This window comes from Glycine soja, chromosome 4, assembly GCF_004193775.1.
Source record: "Glycine soja cultivar W05 chromosome 4, ASM419377v2, whole genome shotgun sequence".
Classification (NCBI taxonomy): domain Eukaryota; kingdom Viridiplantae; phylum Streptophyta; class Magnoliopsida; order Fabales; family Fabaceae; genus Glycine; species Glycine soja.
The window spans coordinates 49,699,013-49,718,773 of record NC_041005.1 but is presented as its reverse complement, the minus strand read 5'-3'; the positions used below and the strand labels follow the sequence as shown (position 1 = coordinate 49,718,773).

The 19,761-nt window shown below is 33.8% G+C and overlaps 2 protein-coding genes across 2 annotated transcripts; both read left to right on the top strand.

The window, feature by feature from the left end:
- The first annotated feature begins 1,390 nt into the window (after positions 1–1,390).
- On the top strand, positions 1,391–14,215 carry LOC114410266 (MAG2-interacting protein 2-like). Its single transcript, XM_028374133.1, has 12 exons — positions 1,391–1,602; positions 1,676–1,724; positions 1,819–1,992; positions 2,098–2,299; positions 2,494–2,657; positions 3,429–4,431; positions 5,804–6,765; positions 8,288–8,376; positions 8,562–8,921; positions 9,247–10,471; positions 10,692–10,957; positions 11,306–14,215. Exons 1-12 carry the CDS (start codon positions 1,513–1,515, stop codon positions 13,898–13,900), a joined length of 7,179 nt encoding a protein of 2,392 aa, XP_028229934.1. The 5' UTR covers positions 1,391–1,512; the 3' UTR covers positions 13,901–14,215.
- A 1,473-nt stretch (positions 14,216–15,688) lies between these two features.
- LOC114410265 lies at positions 15,689–18,618 on the top strand. The gene is made up of 3 exons (XM_028374132.1): positions 15,689–15,884; positions 16,929–17,088; positions 18,037–18,618. Exons 1-3 carry the CDS (start codon positions 15,806–15,808, stop codon positions 18,293–18,295), a joined length of 498 nt encoding a protein of 165 aa, XP_028229933.1. The 5' UTR covers positions 15,689–15,805; the 3' UTR covers positions 18,296–18,618.
- The last annotated feature ends 1,143 nt before the right edge of the window (positions 18,619–19,761 follow it).

Sequence of the window (19,761 nt, the reverse complement as noted above, 5' to 3'; positions counted from 1 at the left end):
GTATTCATACATGCTAATTCCCTTTTATACAAATAGGAAATATTCAATGTACACTTTGGAGTAATCAGGTTGAAAATTTAGAAACACTCTTAAGGGAATAAATCTATTATAAGATTAGAAATCTATTTAACAATAATAAATACAAGGTCATCAATCATCAATATCAGTTATATCTTAAGACAATTACCTTAATAATATCTGATTGAAATTTAATAAAAAATATTTATTTATTTATATTAATAAAGTTTCATTTCTTATGACATTTAATATTTAATGAACAATTTATTTTTGAAACTAATTTAATTTAAAGTAGAACAAACTATAATAAAACTAAAAACAAAATTTATGTAGGTAAATGGCTTAATAATTTTTAAAAAATAATTCAAATTCAGAGGAAAGATATATATCATAATAAAAATATATTTGAAATTAAATTTTAAAATAATTTAATATGAAATTAATCAAATTATCAAGTATCGCTTCAAATAATTAATATTAATATCATTTTTTTCATTCTATTCCAACAAAAATTAGATGATGTTTTTAATAATAATTTTTACCATTTAAATATTTTTAGATGGCGTTTAAAACTTGAAAAGATAAATTAAATACAAAACAAGTTTTATTGTAATTAAACAATTTCACTCAATTTTTGTTATCTCATATCAAGCGTGTAAGTCAATGGGATTTAGCTCAGTTGATTACAGGTAATAGAAAAATCAAGTATACAAATAAACAAAAAGAATTAAATCAACTTTTTTTAAAAAATAAAATCAAAAGGGAATATGCAAGACATGATATCCTATCTAAAACAATGTATCCAATAATAACATTTTTTGGAATATATGTGTATATAAAAATATATTTAAATATTTATTAACATATTTACTAACATATATTTATTAAAATTTAAGTTAAATAATTAATAATATATCAAAAATTCAAAATAATATAAAAAGTACTGGTATAAATTATAAATTAAATATTCATGCAACGCAGGAGCCATTAAAATGATTTTTAAAAAATTCATGGTTTTAGTTTTTCTATTTCAAAATATAAACTATTTAGTCATAGTATTTTTCAAAATTTACAGTTTTAATCTTCCTATTTTAAAATAGGCACATTTAGTGTTTCAATTTTGTAAGTGATTTGAGTGGTTTCAAAATGTTGACCAGTAAAAGATTAATATGATGTAGTCCAAATTTAATTAAATGATATGAAATTATTTGTTGAATCCATGTCATCATAACACTTCCAGCTTGAAAAAAGACCAAAATGGCAAAGCAATGTGGCATAGAAGGGTAATGTGGAAATATCAAAATATATGGGGTGCATCAAGCAATTGCCGAGGGCCCAACTCGGAAAACAAAATCCATGATAATCGAGAAATGGGAATGAACCGAAACAGAAGTCATCTCTCTCAGGCTTTGTTGTTGTTGCTAGCTACGCACTCGAATGCGGTGCAGTTTTTGAGGTGTGGGGTTTTGCAGAAGATACAGTGACGGTTCACACATGGAGGAGTTGCTGCTTTACGAGACGCGTCATCACGCCTCCAATCACCCTCCTCAACACCACCAAAACCAACAACAACAGCAACAACAGGTCACACTCTCTTCTCTTTTCTCCTTTCTCTTCCGATTCGCGCTCTTATTCTCTCACCATTGTTCGATTTCAGGAAAACGAGAGTGCCAAGGGTTCCTTGCTGTCCCTGCTTTCTTCTCGAGGTACGTTTCCGTTTTCTTTTTCACTTCGTTGAATTCCGTCCGATCAACGCTTGTTTGGATCCATCTAATGTACGCTTCGCATCGCACTTCGAAGGCGTGAGCCAACTGAAGGAAAAATGGAGCGAATATAATCAACCGAAGAGACTTAGAAGATTGGTTTCGCTTTTTGTTTCCGCCACAGCCAAACACGTCGCAGTTGCCGCGGGAAATCGGATTACGTTTCTCAGTAAAGAGGATGACTATCAAAACCCATGCGCCATTTTCACCAGTGAGATTTATTTATTTAATTAATTCATTATTTACTCTCTGGAATTTTGTCTTTTATTGAAAAGTGGAAACGCAATTTGATTCTGATGAGCAATTGGTTCGTTAGGTTCTAGCTTTGGAACGTTTAGTGTAGGAGCTTGGTCTGAAAATGAGGACGTTCTTGGAGTTGCTGATGATTCTGATACACTCTATTTTATCAAATTCAGTGGCGAAGTTGTGGCCGAAATCTCGAAGAAACATTTGAAAGTCTATACTCCAATCGTTGCCCTATTTTCTGATATCGATTTGGATACACACGAGTCTTACTTGTAAGTTTTCTTTTCTCTTTCTGCGTTCTGATATTACAAGGAATGGAAAATGTGATTAGTCATTAGTGTGTCGAATTGTCGCTGATCTCGATAATATGGCCCTGCTGTAATTGTTTCAAAACATGATAATTGTTGAGAACTACTTGTCAAGGGAGATGGAGTGTGAGTTTGAAATGTTTTACTTTGAGGTGTAGGTTCTCTATTGTTACATCAGATGGCTCACTTCAACGAATTGAGATCAGTCATGGACAGAGTGGCTCTACTTTTCCCAATCACACGAGTCGTATTAGCAACAATATTTTCTGCTTTGACCGCCATAGTGAACTTAACCTTTTTGTGGCTGTTCACAAGAATTCCGGTATGCATGTTTTTGGTTATTTTCTCAATTATTTTCTACTTATACAAGTGTTGGTTCTGAATTTAAGCAGAGCATTATTCTATAATAGACAAATCTATGTATGCTCTCTTAGAATATGATTATAAATTATTGTATTATATAGAAAGTTGAGCCAACAATTATTGTTGAAAAAAATAGTAAAATCTTTCCTTAGTTGCTTTTTGAGTATGTGAAAAAGACTTATAGAAGCTTGCATAAGGAGAGTCGGTTATGTGGAGGGTAGTCCTATCATTAGAGCAAGAGGGAGAATAAGAAAAACTACAGGCAAAACTATTAAGGATTTAGAGTTAGAGGTCAATCTGTCGATGATTCACAGTAGAATGTTCTACCTAATGGGAAACGACTTGGTTGTTACTGTTGTTTAATTTTGATTAGAGATTATTTCATGTGGGTATCCATTCAAACCATGATATTTTTTATTGGTCATATTCACTGATTTCATGCTCTAGAATATGTATGGAAATCCATATTTTTTATCTGGATCATGAACATGGAGTAATTCATTACTGAACTTGTATTATGTGCTTGATTTGAATTTCAAAACATATATTTTATCTTATGCCCTTGTACTTCTTTCATTATGTTCTCTGATAGTATTTTTTCTTTTATCAAATAAATTATTCTTGGAACGTGGAGAATAAAATGTAGAATTTTTACAAGTCATTAATATACGCCAAACATTATTTGTTCAATTTCTTCACTGATTAGTTACACTTACACATATATTTTTAGGATCTTGCCATCTTTCTCTGTTGTGCAAAAATTCTAGTACAGAACTGGAGCAGTTGTTCTCTTTGCAGTTTGAGGGATTATATTTAAAGCCAAAAGGTTACAGTGGTCATCTGACATATCCAAAGGTGCTAATCTCACCAGAAGCTACATTCGTTGCTACTCTGGATTTGACAGGGTGCTTGCATATTTTTAAGCTAGACAAAGAAGGCTTTACACTCTCCCGGTTTGTCTTGGGAGAGAGAAATGATTCTCCAATGTCTGATAATTTATCAAAGGGAGGGAACAAATCTTTTGTGGGTTTTATGGATTTTACTTGGTGGTGTGACCATATCCTTGCCATTATAGATAGGGGTGGCGTGGTTATGTTGATTGACATCCTTAATGGTTCTAAAGTTCCGGAAGATGGTCCTGCATATTTTTTACCTGTTCTGGAAAGAGCACCGAAATACAAGGGCTATATTTTTCTTTTAGCGAGTCAATCATCCATAGAAAGATATAATCCGTCTGATATTGGATCGACAGAAGAGTTGCATCAGACAGAGTGGATAATTGAAGATAGACTTAATCAATTTCACCTTTCTAGATTGCTCTGGAATCTTGTTTCATTTACTGAGAAGTCTGTCCCTGAAATGTATGGTATACTGATTAGCAAGAAAAAATATCAGGCTGCTCTGGATTTTGCTGATAGTCATGGATTGGATAAAGACAAAGTTCTGAAGTCACAGTGGTTGAATTCTAGCCATGGAGTAAATGAAATAAATATTTTTTTATCAAATATTAAGGATAGAGATTTTGTACTTTCTGAATGTGTTGATAGAATTGGACCCACGGAAGATGCTGTGAAGGCTTTACTGGCTTATGGTCTACACATTACTGACCATCATAGATTCTCAGAAGTAGATGATGATATTTCTAGTCATGTATGGGATTGCCGATTAGCCAGACTTCAAATCTTGCAATTTAGAGACAGGCTGGAAACATATCTTGGAATAAACATGGGCAGGTATCCTAGAAGTTACAGTTGTCTATTTTGTTAAAATAAACTATATGTTCGTATGCTTTTGTTGCATTTAAAAGTTTTTTTATATACTTTTATTTTTCTATTTTTTTATTAAAATAGAAATATCATTAAGAAGAAAGGAAGAAATTAGAATGAGTTGAAGGATAGGGAATTGGGAATCCTCTTTAACAAGGAGCAAAACACAAGATAAAGAAAACATGAATAAAGTGAAGTTGCCCAATACATCTGCATATATGTTGGGGAGACCCTTCCAATAAATCTGTGTATTTTACATGCCAAATTGAAGCCAAGTATCTAATTTATCTCAAATCTTGTGCCAGAGACCTCCTTCCTTAAAGATGCAAGAGTTATTATCCAACCACATGTAATGAATTGTAGCATGGGTTGCATATTGCCACTAGACTTTAGCCATGATAATAAAGCATTGATCCAAGGCCCTACACAACCCAAGTAGCATTGAGCGAAAGCCAAAATTTCTGAAGAGTTCCAACGAGAAACAAAAGCAGAACAATGTAAGATGAGGAACTGATTTAAAACTAGAACCGCACTGTCCACACATAACACAGATCAGGCAAAATAGCTTATATAGAATTTAAAATTGGTTTTGATCAATCTTAGTTTCCATGCAGTACTCTAGCAATGATTTCCATAAAACCTGCACTGTAACTTCTGTAAGCCTTTGTATTTCCATGCAATACTCTAGCAATGATTTCTTCATTGTAATATGCACTTTAGACTTTTTTAAATTGGTCCATATAATCATCAGCAAGACAAGTAACCTTTATAACATAAGTTTTGGATTCCCAAATCCCAAGGTTATCCTTCCATATTGCCAATTTAGGGGAGGAATATTGAATAAATGGTCAATTAGGTTAAGTTCACTACCATCTATTTACTCAGTTTGTTTATAGTACACTGATGATGCACATGCACATGCAAAAGAAAACCCTCATTCTTTAAATTGAAATAGCTTCCTATCCTTATGTATTCTTAAATCTTAATGATAAGGTCTTTATGATAAACTTCCAGGTTGTGATTTTAGCAATTAAAACTATAACATGTTTTTGTCTATTTATTTTCTTTTGTTGACAATGTTACAAATATCCATCTCCTGGTACCATAGCACATTAGGCATACATATGTACATACATTCCAAGATATGGCCATATTAGTGATTTAGAATGATAGGATATTAATCATTGTGATTGTTCAATAATTCTGATGGTTTCCACTATACATTCCAAGATATGACCATATTCGTGATTTAGAATGATAGGATATTAATCATTTGTGATTGTTCAATAATTCTGATGGTTTCCACTGACTCAAAGTTCATTGACACAGTTTTCTGCAGGTTTTCTGTGCAGGAATATAGCAAATTCCGCATTATGCCTATTAATGAAGCTGCTGTAGCACTTGCTGAAAGTGGAAAAATTGGTGCGCTAAATTTGCTCTTCAAGCGTCATCCGTATTCTTTGTCTCCATATATGTTGGAAATTTTAACTGCCATCCCAGAAACAGTTCCCGTACAAATGTATGGGCAGCTTCTTCCTGGGAGGTCTCCTCCGTCTGGTGTTGCTGTGAGGCAAGATGATTGGGTTGAATGTGAGAAGATGGTTTACTTCATCAATGCATCAGTTGAAAAACATGACATGCTAATCCAAGTCAAAACTGAACCTCTTGTTAAGCATTTCCTTGGATTTCCTTGGCCATCAATTGATGAGCTCTCAAATTGGTATACAAATAGAGCTAAAGCTATGGATGATTTTAGTGGGCAGCTGGATAATTGCCTCAGTCTACTGGAGTTTGCTCTTCGCAAAGGCATATCTGAGTTACAGCCGTTCCATCGGGATGTCTTATACTTACATCAAATTATTTATTCCAATGACGATGATAGTGAAATGAGCTTCAACATGAGTCTTGCCATGTGGGGAGAATTTTCAAACTATGAAAAATTTAAATTTATGCTAAAGGGAGTCAAAGAGGAAAATGTAACTGAAAGATTACACAATAGAGCCATTCCTTTTATGCGTGAAAAGTTTCACAAGGTATCCTTAATTGGAGATGTCAATCTTACAAATCAAAATATAGAGGAATCATTTTTAGTCAGATGGTTGAAGGAAACTTCTTTGGAGAATAAATTGGACATATGCTTGGTGGTAATTGAAGAAGGGTGCAGAAACCTCCAAAGTAATGACTATTTCAAAACTGAGGTTGAAGCTGTTGATTGTGCTTTGCAATGCATATACTTGTCAACAGTTACCGATAGGTGGAGTATTATGGCTTCCATACTATCTAAACTTCCTCAACTACATGGTGGGTGATTTAATGTCTATACTAATTCCTTAATAACAATGAGATGTTGTAATTTTAATAATTTCTTGGTGGGTGATTTATTGCTTGCCAATGTTTCCTGAAGTTTCACTACAATAGTTGAAAGAATAAGAAGGAAATGAGTATACAGATCCCTTAAGTAGTCACCTTTTTGCAACTTGCAAGTAGTCACCTTTAAGTTGTATCCCTTTTGCATGTAGACACCTTGACTTTTAATTGATCCTCAAACTATATGTATTGTTCCAATAGGCCCTTTTGTTAACTAGGAGTTAAATGGATAACAGTGAAGTGATCCTGACCATTGATTTAGGTTAAATCTTAACCGTTTTTTTAATCATTTTCCCATATTTTTTTAAGTTGCTACCAAAAAAAAAAGAGAAACAAATCCCTGTCTTGTCTTGTCACATTAATTTTCCCAAACAAAATTAGATCCACTTGAATTCTGTTTGCTTCTTAGTTTTGAAACTGTCAGTAAAAAAAGAAACAGAGAAAGGATTTTAGAGCTCAAATTTGTTTTCTTTACTTAGATATGTCAGATGCTCCTTAGGGATCCCTACTACATGCTTTTCACCTTGGATCTTGTCTAGCAAATCAAAGAAGAAATGGAAACCCAAAACTGAAATTGGCAACCAAGTGAGTCCATTACCCATGTTCTGTGCAGAGCATTTCACCGTTACACCTGCTTACCAACAAACATTTAGCACTATTTCAGATTCTCCATAGTTTCTCTTGCTATTCTTACATAACAGCCTTGATAAAAATGTTAGTGCTCCTGATGGCATCTGGGTAAATTAAAGGTCATATTTTCTTCCTCACTCTCTTGAAAAGAAATTTCTTTTTCTGAAATCCAACCTGCCTCTTGTAGCCCTTTACATCAAGTTCCTGAATATTAAAACTGGAAAAAAGGTCATGTAATGAATGTAGCTTTGCGTTCCTAACTTTCTTCAAAGCTTGAAATGTGCATTGTGTATTTTACATAGACACATGGATTGCTAATCTTAAAAGAAAATTAGAAAAATAACCCAAACATCTTCTAATGGCTGTAACTTTCCATGCTAACCTTCCTCCAAAAATTTTGGAAATTTCACCATCCTTTGTATTATTGGGTTATTTTTTGGTCCTGTGTGTTACAAATCAGTGTCAATTTTCTTGTGTTAGATCCTGGAACACAAAATTATGCAAACTGTTTCTTGTGTAATCAGTTTCTTTCGCTATAGAGTATTGATTCCAGTCCTGAAAATGGCTTTTCTTGCTTTAGTCATTCAGTGTGGATGAGATTTCTGCTTGCAATCCTGTTATTCAATATTGTTTTTGTGCCCTTTTGTTTGATTGACATATACTTGTGTTGTTGAGTTTGGGGGTGCATATCATTTTAATCCCAAAACTTACCAATGAGACATGCTGCAAATCTATGTTGTTGAGTGAAGTGGTGTGTATTTCATTTGGTTAATTCTGTTGCTTTTAGTTCCAATTCCAATATATTTATGAGTACATTGTTGAACAGATGGTGCAATTCAAGTTGAGGATCTTGAGAGAAGACTTAGAATTGCTGAAGGTCACATTGAGGCAGGGAGGCTTTTGGCATTTTACCAGGTTGGTACTTTGTCCTCTATGAGCAACCAAACTTGTACAACAGATGTGTATGTCGCTATAGCTTGGATTGCATAATTTCTGTTTAGCATTCCCCTCCTTCACTATTTGGCAATATGATTCTACAATTCATGTTATTGTTTTGTCGCTATGTTGTGTTTACTATTTTATCTTATGGATTTATACAGGTCCCAAAGCCATTAAACTTTTTCCTAGGGGCTCAATTGGATGAAAAGGCTGTTAAACAGATTATACGTCTTATTCTTTCCAAATTTATTCGCCGTCAGCCTAGTCGGTCAGATAGTGAATGGGCCAGCATGTGGCGAGATATGCAGTACTTGAGGGAAAAGGCATTTCCTTTTCTGGACCCAGAGTATATTTTGACTGAATTTTGCAGAGGACTGCTTAAAGCTGGGAAGTTTTCTCTTGCACGAAACTACTTGAAGGGTACAAGTTCAGTTGCTTTGGCGTCTGAGAAGGCTGAAAACCTTGTCATTCAAGCAGCTAGGGAGTACTTTTTCTCAGCTTCAAGCCTTTCTTGCTCTGAAGTAAGATTGTCTGTAATATCTTTGTTACCTTTTCTCACAACAATGCACCCATCATGTAACACAAACATTAATTCAGATTTAAGAACTATTGTGCTGCATTTTCCATTTCTCTTTGGATTTGACAGTTTTTACTTACTTTACAGTAGTGACTGAAACCATATAGAGTTTAATATATATTATGCTCATGTCAACTGTCATCTAAATCACCTCAAAAGGCCATTGTTGCTTCTTGATAGTCTACTTTAAGCAGCTATGTTTATGCTAACCTATCCTCAACTACATGAATTGATTAATTAATTAATTATGTTGCTACAATTTGTTCCAGATCTGGAAGGCTAGAGAATGTCTTAATCTATATCCGAGTAGTGGAAATGTGAAGGCAGAGGCAGATATTATTGATGCACTTACAGTTAAACTTCCAAACCTTGGGGTGAATATTCTGCCCTTGCAATTCAGGCAAATAAAGGATCCTATGGAAATTATAAAAATAGCAATCACAAATCAAACTGGAGCATATTTTCATGTTGATGAACTTATTGAGGTTGCCAGACTTCTTGGCTTGAGATCTGCTGATGACATATCAGCTGTTGAGGAAGCTATTGCTAGAGAAGCAGCAGTTTCTGGTGATTTACAATTGGCATTTGATCTTTGTCTTGGTTTGGCCCGAAAAGGACATGGTAACATATGGGATTTATGTGCTGCTATTGCAAGAGGTCCCGCCCTTGATAACATGGATGTGGACTCTCGAAAGCAGCTATTAGGGTTTGCTTTAAGCCACTGTGATGAGGAATCTATTGGTGAGCTTCTCCATGCATGGAAAGATCTAGATATGCAAGGCCAGTGTGAAACATTGATGATATCAACAGGGACAAATCCTTCCAAATTTTCAGTTCAAGGCTCATCTGTAAACTCTCTTCCAAAGCAAAGTTTTCAAAATATATTAGATGAAAGTGGTTGCTTTCAGGAGTTTGATAGTATTAGTGCTGACAATGAAGATGTTCATCTTGAGAAAACTAGAGATATGCTTTCGATCGTTGCAAAAACCTTGGCTATTGGGGATCGAACTGATTGGGCATCGATCTTGACTGAAAATGGGAAAGTTCTGTCTTTTGCTGCTTTACAGCTCCCTTGGTTGCTTGAATTAAGTAGGAAAGGAGAACATCATAAGAAATTTAGTACCGGAAAGCTGTATCTAAACATCAGAACACAGGCTGTGGTAACCATTTTGTCCTGGTTGGCCAGAAATGGATTTGCTCCCAGAGACAATCTGATTGCCTCTCTAGCAAAATCAATTATGGAACCACCAGTCACTGAAGAGGAAGATATAATGGGCTGTTCCTATCTTCTGAATCTTGTGGATGCCTTTAATGGGGTAGAAATTATAGAAGAACAGCTCAAAATGAGAAAAGACTATCAAGAAATTTGTAGCATCATGAGTGTTGGGATGGCATACAGCTTGCTACACAATTCTAGAATAGGGACTGATCCTTCTCAACGGAAGGAGCTATTGAAGAGGAGGTTTAAGGAAAAACATGCATCACCCTGTTCTGGTGATTGGCCTTTCTGTTATTTGCTCTTCATTGTATTTGTATATTTGTTTAGTAGTTAGCTCTTAGTGTGCATATTTTTTTTTTACTTTCTGTATGCTGTCTCTATTTAAAATGTTAGTGGATCATGCTTGTATTGATTCTGGACTTCTTTCTTCCACCATTTCATTCGTATTTGGCATCCATAACTGACTTAGACACTGTTTTGACTATTTTTATTCAGATGATATAGATAAACTTGGCAAGGTACAGTCCTCATTTTGGAGAGAGTGGAAACTGAAGTTAGAGGAGCAAAAGCGTCTCACTGAGCATTCTAGAGCACTAGAGAAAATAATTCCTGGGGTTGAAACAGAGCGCTTTTTGTCCAGGGATTCCATCTATATTGAGAATGTTGTTATCTCTCTCATTGAGTCAGTAAAGTTAGAAAAAAAGCACATTTTGAAGGACATTTTAAAATTGGCTGACACTTATGACTTGAACTGTACAGAGGTATGAGAATTTGCAAGAATGCATTGAAACATAAACCTTAAAAAAATGTATTGCTTACAGCGAAGTTATTTGTCTTTTAGCTCCTTAGCTCATTGGTGATGTTGTGAAAGCTATATTCTTGGCTGTGCTAGTCTGTTGGTAAATTCAGTGTCAAGTAGCATTAACTTTCAGTATAAAGTAGGTGTAAACTTGTATTTTTGTCCATCAGTGGTTTCACTTGAAGGTGTGTTGAATCATAAAAGTTGCTTTCATCTCATCTTTAACTGCTTGAGCATTTAAGTGAACTAGTTCTATGAACAATAATAACATAATCCATTGATGGGACCTTATTACTTTGTTTTCATGCAGGTGTTATTGCGTTACCTAAGCGCTGTCCTTGTTTCTGATGTTTGGACCAATGATGATATTACAGCTGAAGTTGCAGGCTATAAAGGAGAAATAATTGGTAATAGTGTGAAAACCATTGAAACCATCTCAACAATTGTATACCCTGCAATTGATGGGTGCAACAAAATTCGCCTTGCTTATGTGTATGGGTTGTTATCGGAGTGCTACTTGCAGCTGGAAACTACCAAAGATTTGTCATCAATAGTGCAGGCTGATCATGTGAATGCCAATCTAAGCTTAGCTCAATATTACAAGGTCATTGAGCAAGAATGCAAAAACGTGTCCTTTATCAATAACCTGAACTTCAAAAATATTGCTGGGTTACATGGTTTGAACTTTGAGTGCATTAGTGATGAAGTTTATGCATGTATTGAGGAAAGTAGCTTGTCAGCTTTGTCAAAAATGGTACAGACTCTTGTCAATATGTATGGTGATTCATTGCCTATTGATTTCTTGTCATGGCAGGATATCTACAAGTATTACATCCTAAGTTTGCTTAGAGCTTTGGAGACTAAAGTTACTACTGATTCTGGCATTAGAACTCCTGAATACCTTCAAGGCTTTATAAATAAGCTTGAACAGAGTTATGATTTGTGCAGAGTGTATATTAGGCTTTTGAGCCAGTCTGATGCTTTGGAGATCATGAAGCAGTACTTTGCAGTAACCATGCCTCTCTATAGTTCATATGGACTCCTACCTGACAATTCAACGTGGCAAGAGTGCCTTATTGTTCTTCTGAACTTTTGGATGAGATTGGCAGATGATATGAAGGAAATTGCATTGGAGGAAAATTCAGCAGAAACAAGTAGCTTCAATCCACAATGTTTAATGAGTTGTCTGAAGGTTTTTATGAAATTGGTGATGGAAGATATCATCTCCCCTAATCAGGGCTGGGGCAGCATATATGGTTATGTCAATTGCGGCTTAAATGGTGATTCTTCTGCAGAAATTATAAATTTCTGCAAAGCTATGATTTTTTCTGGTTGTGGGTTTGGTGCTGTTGCAGAGGTTTTTTCTGTTGCATCATCAGAAACTGGTTCAGCTTCTGATCATGGCACTTGTTGTCAGGATCTCCCTCATTTCTATTTAGATATTCTAGAAGTTGTTTTGACAGAATTGATCAATGGATCCCATGAGAGCCAGAACCTGTATCATATACTGTCTTCTTTAAGCAAGCTAGAAGGTGACTTAAAAGTTATGCAATGTGTTAGACATGTAATTTGGGAAAGAATGGTCCAGTTCTCTGACAATTTGCAGTTGCCAAGTTCTGTCAGAGTTTTTGTGCTAGAGCTTATGCAATTTATCTCAGGTAAAAATATTAAGGGTTTCTCTACAGAAATACTAGCCAATGTTCAACCATGGGAAGAATGGAATGAATTGATTTATGCTAGTAGAAAGAGTGAGACTGATGTTGACAAGCAGTTGCCAGATCACAAAGACTCTTCTAGTAGAGTTACGAATACTTTGGTTGCTCTTAAATCATCTCAGCTTGTGGCGTCAATCTCTCCTAGCATAGAAATTACCCTTGATGATCTATTGAATGCAGACACGGCTGTGTCTTGCTTTATGAGGTTGTGTGGAGAAGCTACTGAAGATCTCCACCTTGATGCTCTGCTGGCTATTTTGGAAGAGTGGGATGGACTTTTCACTGCAGGGAAAGATGAAGAAACCACTGTTGAAACATCTGATGGAGGAAATGACTGGAACAATGATGATTGGGACGAGGGATGGGAAAGCCTTGAGGAAGTAGACAATCCTGAGAAAGAGAAGATAGAAGACCCTGTTTTTGTCCACCCTTTGCATCTGTGTTGGGCGGAGATTTTCAGAAAATTCATAAGCCTATCAAGGTTTACTGATGTGCTGAGACTGATTGATCAATCATCATTAAAGCCTAATGCTATGTTGCTTGATGAAAATGATGCCATTAGCTTAACCCGGATAGCACTTGGCATTGATTGCTTTCTGGCTTTAAAGATGGCATTATTGCTACCTTACAAAACATTACGATTGCAGTGCCTGGGTGCAGTTGAGGATAGCACAAGACAAGGCATCCCTCAAACAAGGAGCAAAGATTATGAGTTATTAATTCTCATTTTATCCTCTGGGATTCTGACTTCTATCATCACTGACTCTACCTATGGTACTATTTTCTCTTATATCTGCTATTTGGTTGGAAACTTATCCAATCAATGTCAACAAGCTCTGGTGTCAGGTAGAGGAACTAACAACAATGAAGATCATGAGAATCAGTTGCTTCTTTTCACAAGGATCCTTTTCCCTAATTTCATATTAGAACTTGTTAAGGCTGATCAACATATTCTAGCCGGATTTCTTGTCACAAAATTTATGCACAGTAATGAATCACTCAGTCTCGTTAACATTGCCGGGGCCAGTCTTAATAGGTATCTGGAAATGCAGCTGCACCTACTACAGGTCAAGGAGTTCCCTGTTGAGAAGACATGTAAAACATTGAAGAATACTGTTGGCAGGATGAGAGGCCAACTTAGCAGTTTGATTCAATCCATATTGCCATTGCTTTCTGCTAGTGTTAGTTGATAATCGTTTCAATTTGATTACCCCCGCTACTCCTTTTATCCATTTCAGCTGATTGTTTGTTTTAGGGTAGCATTTTGTATCAATTAGCATCCAAGGGTTTTTGGTGATTACTATTTACGTAGAGATATTTTCTATTGAATAGAGATAAATTGCTTGGCCAAAGGAAAGGCTAGTTAGAGATTTAAAAATTCGTTCATATATGTATGTGTATTCGAAGTTGTGGCTTTGAGACTTGTACTTATCTCAACAAAGAACTGGAAACTTGTGTATTGGTTAATAATTAATTAAATGTCTTCCGAGCTGACTTTGAGAACAGATTATTTTAGGAACTACCGAAAGTTCATAGGGTGGAAATGTTTCAAGTTTGAAGGAACTAGTGCTTGCCCCTTCACTTATCCCTACTACCATTTTTTCACTGATGAAGTCTCCGCGTGATGCAACATTTTCTTAAACATTAATGGCAAACTATTTTGAGATTTTTTCTTGCTTTAGCTCCAATTCATGTTTTATTTTTCAGTTTAATGCATTGTTTAACCAAAAAAAGTCCTTATTTAAATTGTACTTTTAAGTTGGTATACATACACTTAATTACTCTTCATGACGTAATAACTAATAACATCAAATTGTAAATAATTAAATTCGTTTTCTATACAGTATATACTGGATGAGGTTAATTAAGAAATTGTCAGAAATTCAAGAAACCAATGAAATTTATATAAAAGGAAAAAATATCGATGTCTAAAAAAATTTGCAAAGAGTGTGAACTAAATAAAAACAAAAAAATCTAACAATAAAGAGCGTTTTCCTTTTCTTTTTTCGGAAAAAGAGAAGAATTTATACAAAATTTAAGAGGAGAAATATAAATTAGGGTTGTGATTAGATAAAAAAAAAAAAAATATTGTCAATGCATGTATGATTTATTCTCAATTTTAAAAGTTTGATCTTTTTAACTTATTTTTATTTAACACAAGAAAATATTTATTATTTTCAAACCTATATTATGAATTTTACATAAACATATAAAGATCTGTATTAATAACAGCTTAATAAGCATGCATAAATTTTTTTACATTATCAATTAATTAAAATATTTTTAAAATAAAGTTTAAGATAATTATTGTAAAATAAAAAATGATCCTAAATAAAAAAGTACGATTAAAAAAAAGAATATTTTTAATATTAGTGTATATATTAGTATTGTTTTTCTTTAAAAATGTTGGTGCAGCGTAAAATACTTGTATAAATAATTTAAGACTAAACCATCAGTTTTGATAATTATTTTGAATGATTTAATTTGGTTTCCAAAATTTTAAAAAGTTTAATTTGATGATCAAAATTTTAAAAATAAATCAATTTAGTCTCAAAATTTTTAAAAGATTCGAGTTGGTTCTCAAATCTTTAAAAATAAATCAATTTAATCTTTGAATTATTTTAAATGATTTAAATTGGTTCTCAAGTTCTAAAAATTTGACACCAAATTATTTTATTTTTAAGAATTTGAGGATCAAATTAAACTTTTTAAAAATTTAAAAACAAAATTAATTTATTTTTAACAATTTGAAGACTAAATTAAACTTTTTAAAATCTGGAAATTTAATTGAACCATTTAAAATAATTTAAGTAAAAAATTGATAATTAAGCCATAATTAGCTGGTAGGAGTGTGATCTGATGAACGGATGATAGATAGAGCGAGTACCCAACACCAACATATACCAGCCAGCGCGCGAACATGACGTAATAATAATATTATAATGTACAATAGAATAAAGCGGTTGTTGACATAAAATGATGTGTATTATCGCTGAACAGTGTCCGAGGAAGAACCAACCGTTGAAACAAAACGTGTGACTGTTGTTGTTGTTGCACGAATTGTCCAAGTTAAGAAGATTGCCAAATCCTCAAAAATGGAGATGTTGCCTTTGGAAATCTGTATGAAGATATTCTGTCTCTTGGACTACCAGCATCTTGCTGTTGCTCAACAAGGTCAACCACGCACGCTTTCTTCTTTTTCCAATTGAATTAGCGTTGCAATTGATTTCTAAATTTCAAATCATGTTGAAACATTATTAATGTTAGATCTCAATTGACTTTCTTCAATTCGATTTATAGTACACTGATTGGCTTGGATAATCTGTTCTATTTAGTGTTTTCTATCTGTCTCGTTTGGATCTGAAATTGAAGTGATCGTGAGATGAATATGATTCTCTAATTTCGGTTGATTTGTTTGTTCAGTTTTTCCGCGAATCATGTCAATCACTGACTCTGTAATGAGTCATTTAATGTCTAAATTGAGGCATTTTTGTAATCAGAAACAGATTTGTGTAAGGCAATCCAGTGGCTAGTGTAGATCATATGGAGTTAAAAACGGGAATACGATTTTGTTTTATATAGTTCCGTTTTCGGGGGAAATAAGATAAACTTTTTCACATGTTGCTCAACCTGTATCTAGTAATCCTATCCTAGTTATCGTGTAAACTGTAAAGGTTTCAACCACTATTCATACAGCACCCCTCGTTAACATTTGGAGCTTGGCCAAATTTAGCCACATGGCACTGGTTGCTATTTCCTCTGTTTTTTCATATGCAACTTATATTTGTTGTTTTGATTAGTGATGAAAAGACAGTGCGATTTAAAGTTTCATCAGACATTTGATGTTCACCACTTCTTATCACAAATGCAATTAAGTCCAATCCAAAATTTCTAGATAATACATTTCCAATTAGTTGGTGGTAATGTATCTTGTCTTTTAGAAAGATATTAACAATGTGTCAATTTATTCCCAACAATGTGTCAATTTTTCTTTTGTCTTATCTCTACCGTTAGACATGATAATTCCTTCCAGTATAAGCATGAGTTAGGATCAGGGATTTGGTAATTGGCAACTGGGAGTGAATGCTGAATAATCCACACTGAAAAAATAGTAAAATTTGACAAGTTTTAATTCAAAATTTTTAGATTCAGAATTTTATCGCCTTGTTTTAGTAAGGTATGAATTTGAGTATCTGACGATTTGTTGCACTTGTGCAGTATGTAGAAAGTGGAAGCTCGTAGCGTCAGACAATACTCTATGGTCTAACCTTTTTAAGGAAAGATGGGGAGAAGATCATACTGCTTTTTATGCTCCTATGGGTTCAAAATCATGGAAAGATGTATATGAGGTGCAAGATCGTTGTGATCGAATTGGACTGTAAGTTGTTTAATTTAGTCTAGTGAGAATTTAAGAGCATGCACATGCTCACAGACCATTCATGTTTCAACTCGTCAATGCCATGACCATGATAGTCAGAGGAACTTTTGTTTTCTCCTTGCATAATCACCCACATGCATTGTTTATCTATTGAGATGACATGAACTGAACTGCTAATAACCTGTGTTTTGAAAAGTGGACTAGACTGGCCAGTCTAATCAGAAAATCTATGAATAGGTCTAGGTGTTTGGTCCAACTAAACCACAAAATTGACCTTGAGGAAAATCGGTCAAAGAACCAGGAAACCAGTAGAAAACTGGCAAAAAATTGGTTCATAGCAGATCAATAAAAAATACTTGATTATTACATTGTCTTGATTTTTTCTTAAAAATGAAAAAGCAACTTTAAGTATTTGCCATTTTTTTATTTGAGACGTAAACTTGTTATTGTTCATGAACATAGATATGCATATTTGAAACTTAAACCCAAGTATTATGAGATATTTGATTTGAACGAACCTTAAATATTGAGAATCTATGAAATAGTATTTTATTGTTAGTTTTTAGTGTTATAAAGTTACAATACTATGTTTCTTTTTATTATTATTATTATTATTATTATTATTATGTACTAGTTCAATCATTGTTCGACCATTAATCCTTAAACTAATAATTTGACCAGTTACTGGTCCAGTTTTAAAATTATCGCTAATAACTGCAGCAGCAGCTACAACATTGATGGTGGTTTCCTCCTACCTGGAACAAGTTTAGCTCTAACATGAACCATTATTATTCAACAAAACAAATTATTGTTTCGAATGTTTTTTTTAGAATTAGCAAATAAGTCAGCAATTCAGTTGGCACTCTACAATAAATAATTTAGTCTGTTGCAACAATGATAGTACTCTGATCTGAAGGAATTACTTTGTTTTCATCTTTGACAAAATAGGGGTATGAAGATTATTAGAGAAGGCATTGACTACTATCTTGTTCACCAAGGAGAGATACAACGACATCTGGGTTCAAGAAAAAATCATGAAAAAGAAACTGGTCACAACTCCCATACTTTGAATTCAGAAATTGACTTCAATGGAGAAGGCTCTCTAGCTGAAGAGAGATCATGTCGTGGAATTTTAGACAGAATCCTTTTTTTCATTGGGGATTTGGAAGTTGCTTCTGCAGAAGCAAAACGTAGCCGTGTGATATGATTGTCTCTAGTATTCAATCCAATAGTGAATTTCAGTGTAAAACTTCACTGTATCTAAGCATTATTTCATGTATATAATTATGTGTATCAAACAATGTATTCAGTTATTTTAATAATTTGGGAGTTGTAGCCTTTTCAGGTAAGTCATGAGAATCACACACATGACTGTTACACAAGTTTGTTTAAACCATTGTGTAAATATGCTGTATCTAATCTTATCAGATGATCCTTTTATCGTGAAGGTCTTGTGTAAGTGGTAGTGCTGTCATTTCCCTTTTCCTAAGTCCCAAGTGCTAAGGCTAGGATTGAAATTAAGTTCAATTTTATTGTATAAAAACAATATTTATAGTAATTCTCGTTGTTACCTTTGTGTATGTGGATAATCGATTTGGTAACTGGATCAACAAATTATTAAATTGACTTTTCAAAATATAAATGAAGTAAAGCAATGAAGGACAAGAGTATCTGAAGTTAGCTATTTTTTTTTTGCGAGTTCTAATGAGACATTAAGAGACCAAGAAAAGAAGAACAAGAACTATTTTACTGTCCTTCAGAATATCTTGTCCTCAAGCTTCTTTTCCTTCAAAAATTAAAATTGAAGTATTTCTCCTGAAGTCCTTTTACCTATACTCTTCATTTTTTTCCTTTCTGTTCTGGAACTTTGAAAAAGTATATTACTATACCAAAACTTACAGAAATATATATATATATATATATATATATATATATATATATATATATATATATATATCAGTCTAAAGACTCTGCATGTAAAAATTTAAAACAATGACATTCACATTTTTGGCATTTTTCTCGAGCCTCTGCACTAATGAAACGAATCGTCTCCGGTAGAAAAAAAAAAAAACTTAACCCCTATTTTATAATAATAAAAAGTTTTTAAAGCATTAGAGTGTTTTAGTTTGATGCTGAAAAAAATTGAGAATGTTATTATTAAGTAAAATTGATTTAGTCATTAAATCTCGATTTGATAAAAGTGATTAAAAAAGTAATCTTTATATTAATTTGAAAATTTTACACACTAAACATAAATCACTTAACTGAAAAAACATTAAATTTACAGGATCATTTTTATACAATATACACACTTGGAATTGCATACAATACAGTAATAAAGTGAGGCGGTTTGTGCCAAAGGAAAATGTAACTGATGCCGACAAAGACTGATGTAAGTTTGAACAAGAACCGCAACTTGTGATCCAGGGCTGAGCTAAATGGAATGAACACAGTTAGTTAAAGGCTCGTCCCACGCCATGACACGTAAACACTTCCCTTCTCTTCACTGCAATCCTTAACAAATTCCTCCCTGAACTGGTCGGCATAATTGTGCGGGACTATTGTCTCTATATAAGCTATATTGCCCTGATAGATTGGGCAAAACTTTTTAGAACCTCTCGAGTAAGTTATAAATTAATTCAATCAATTGAATATAATTTTAGCATCTTTCCA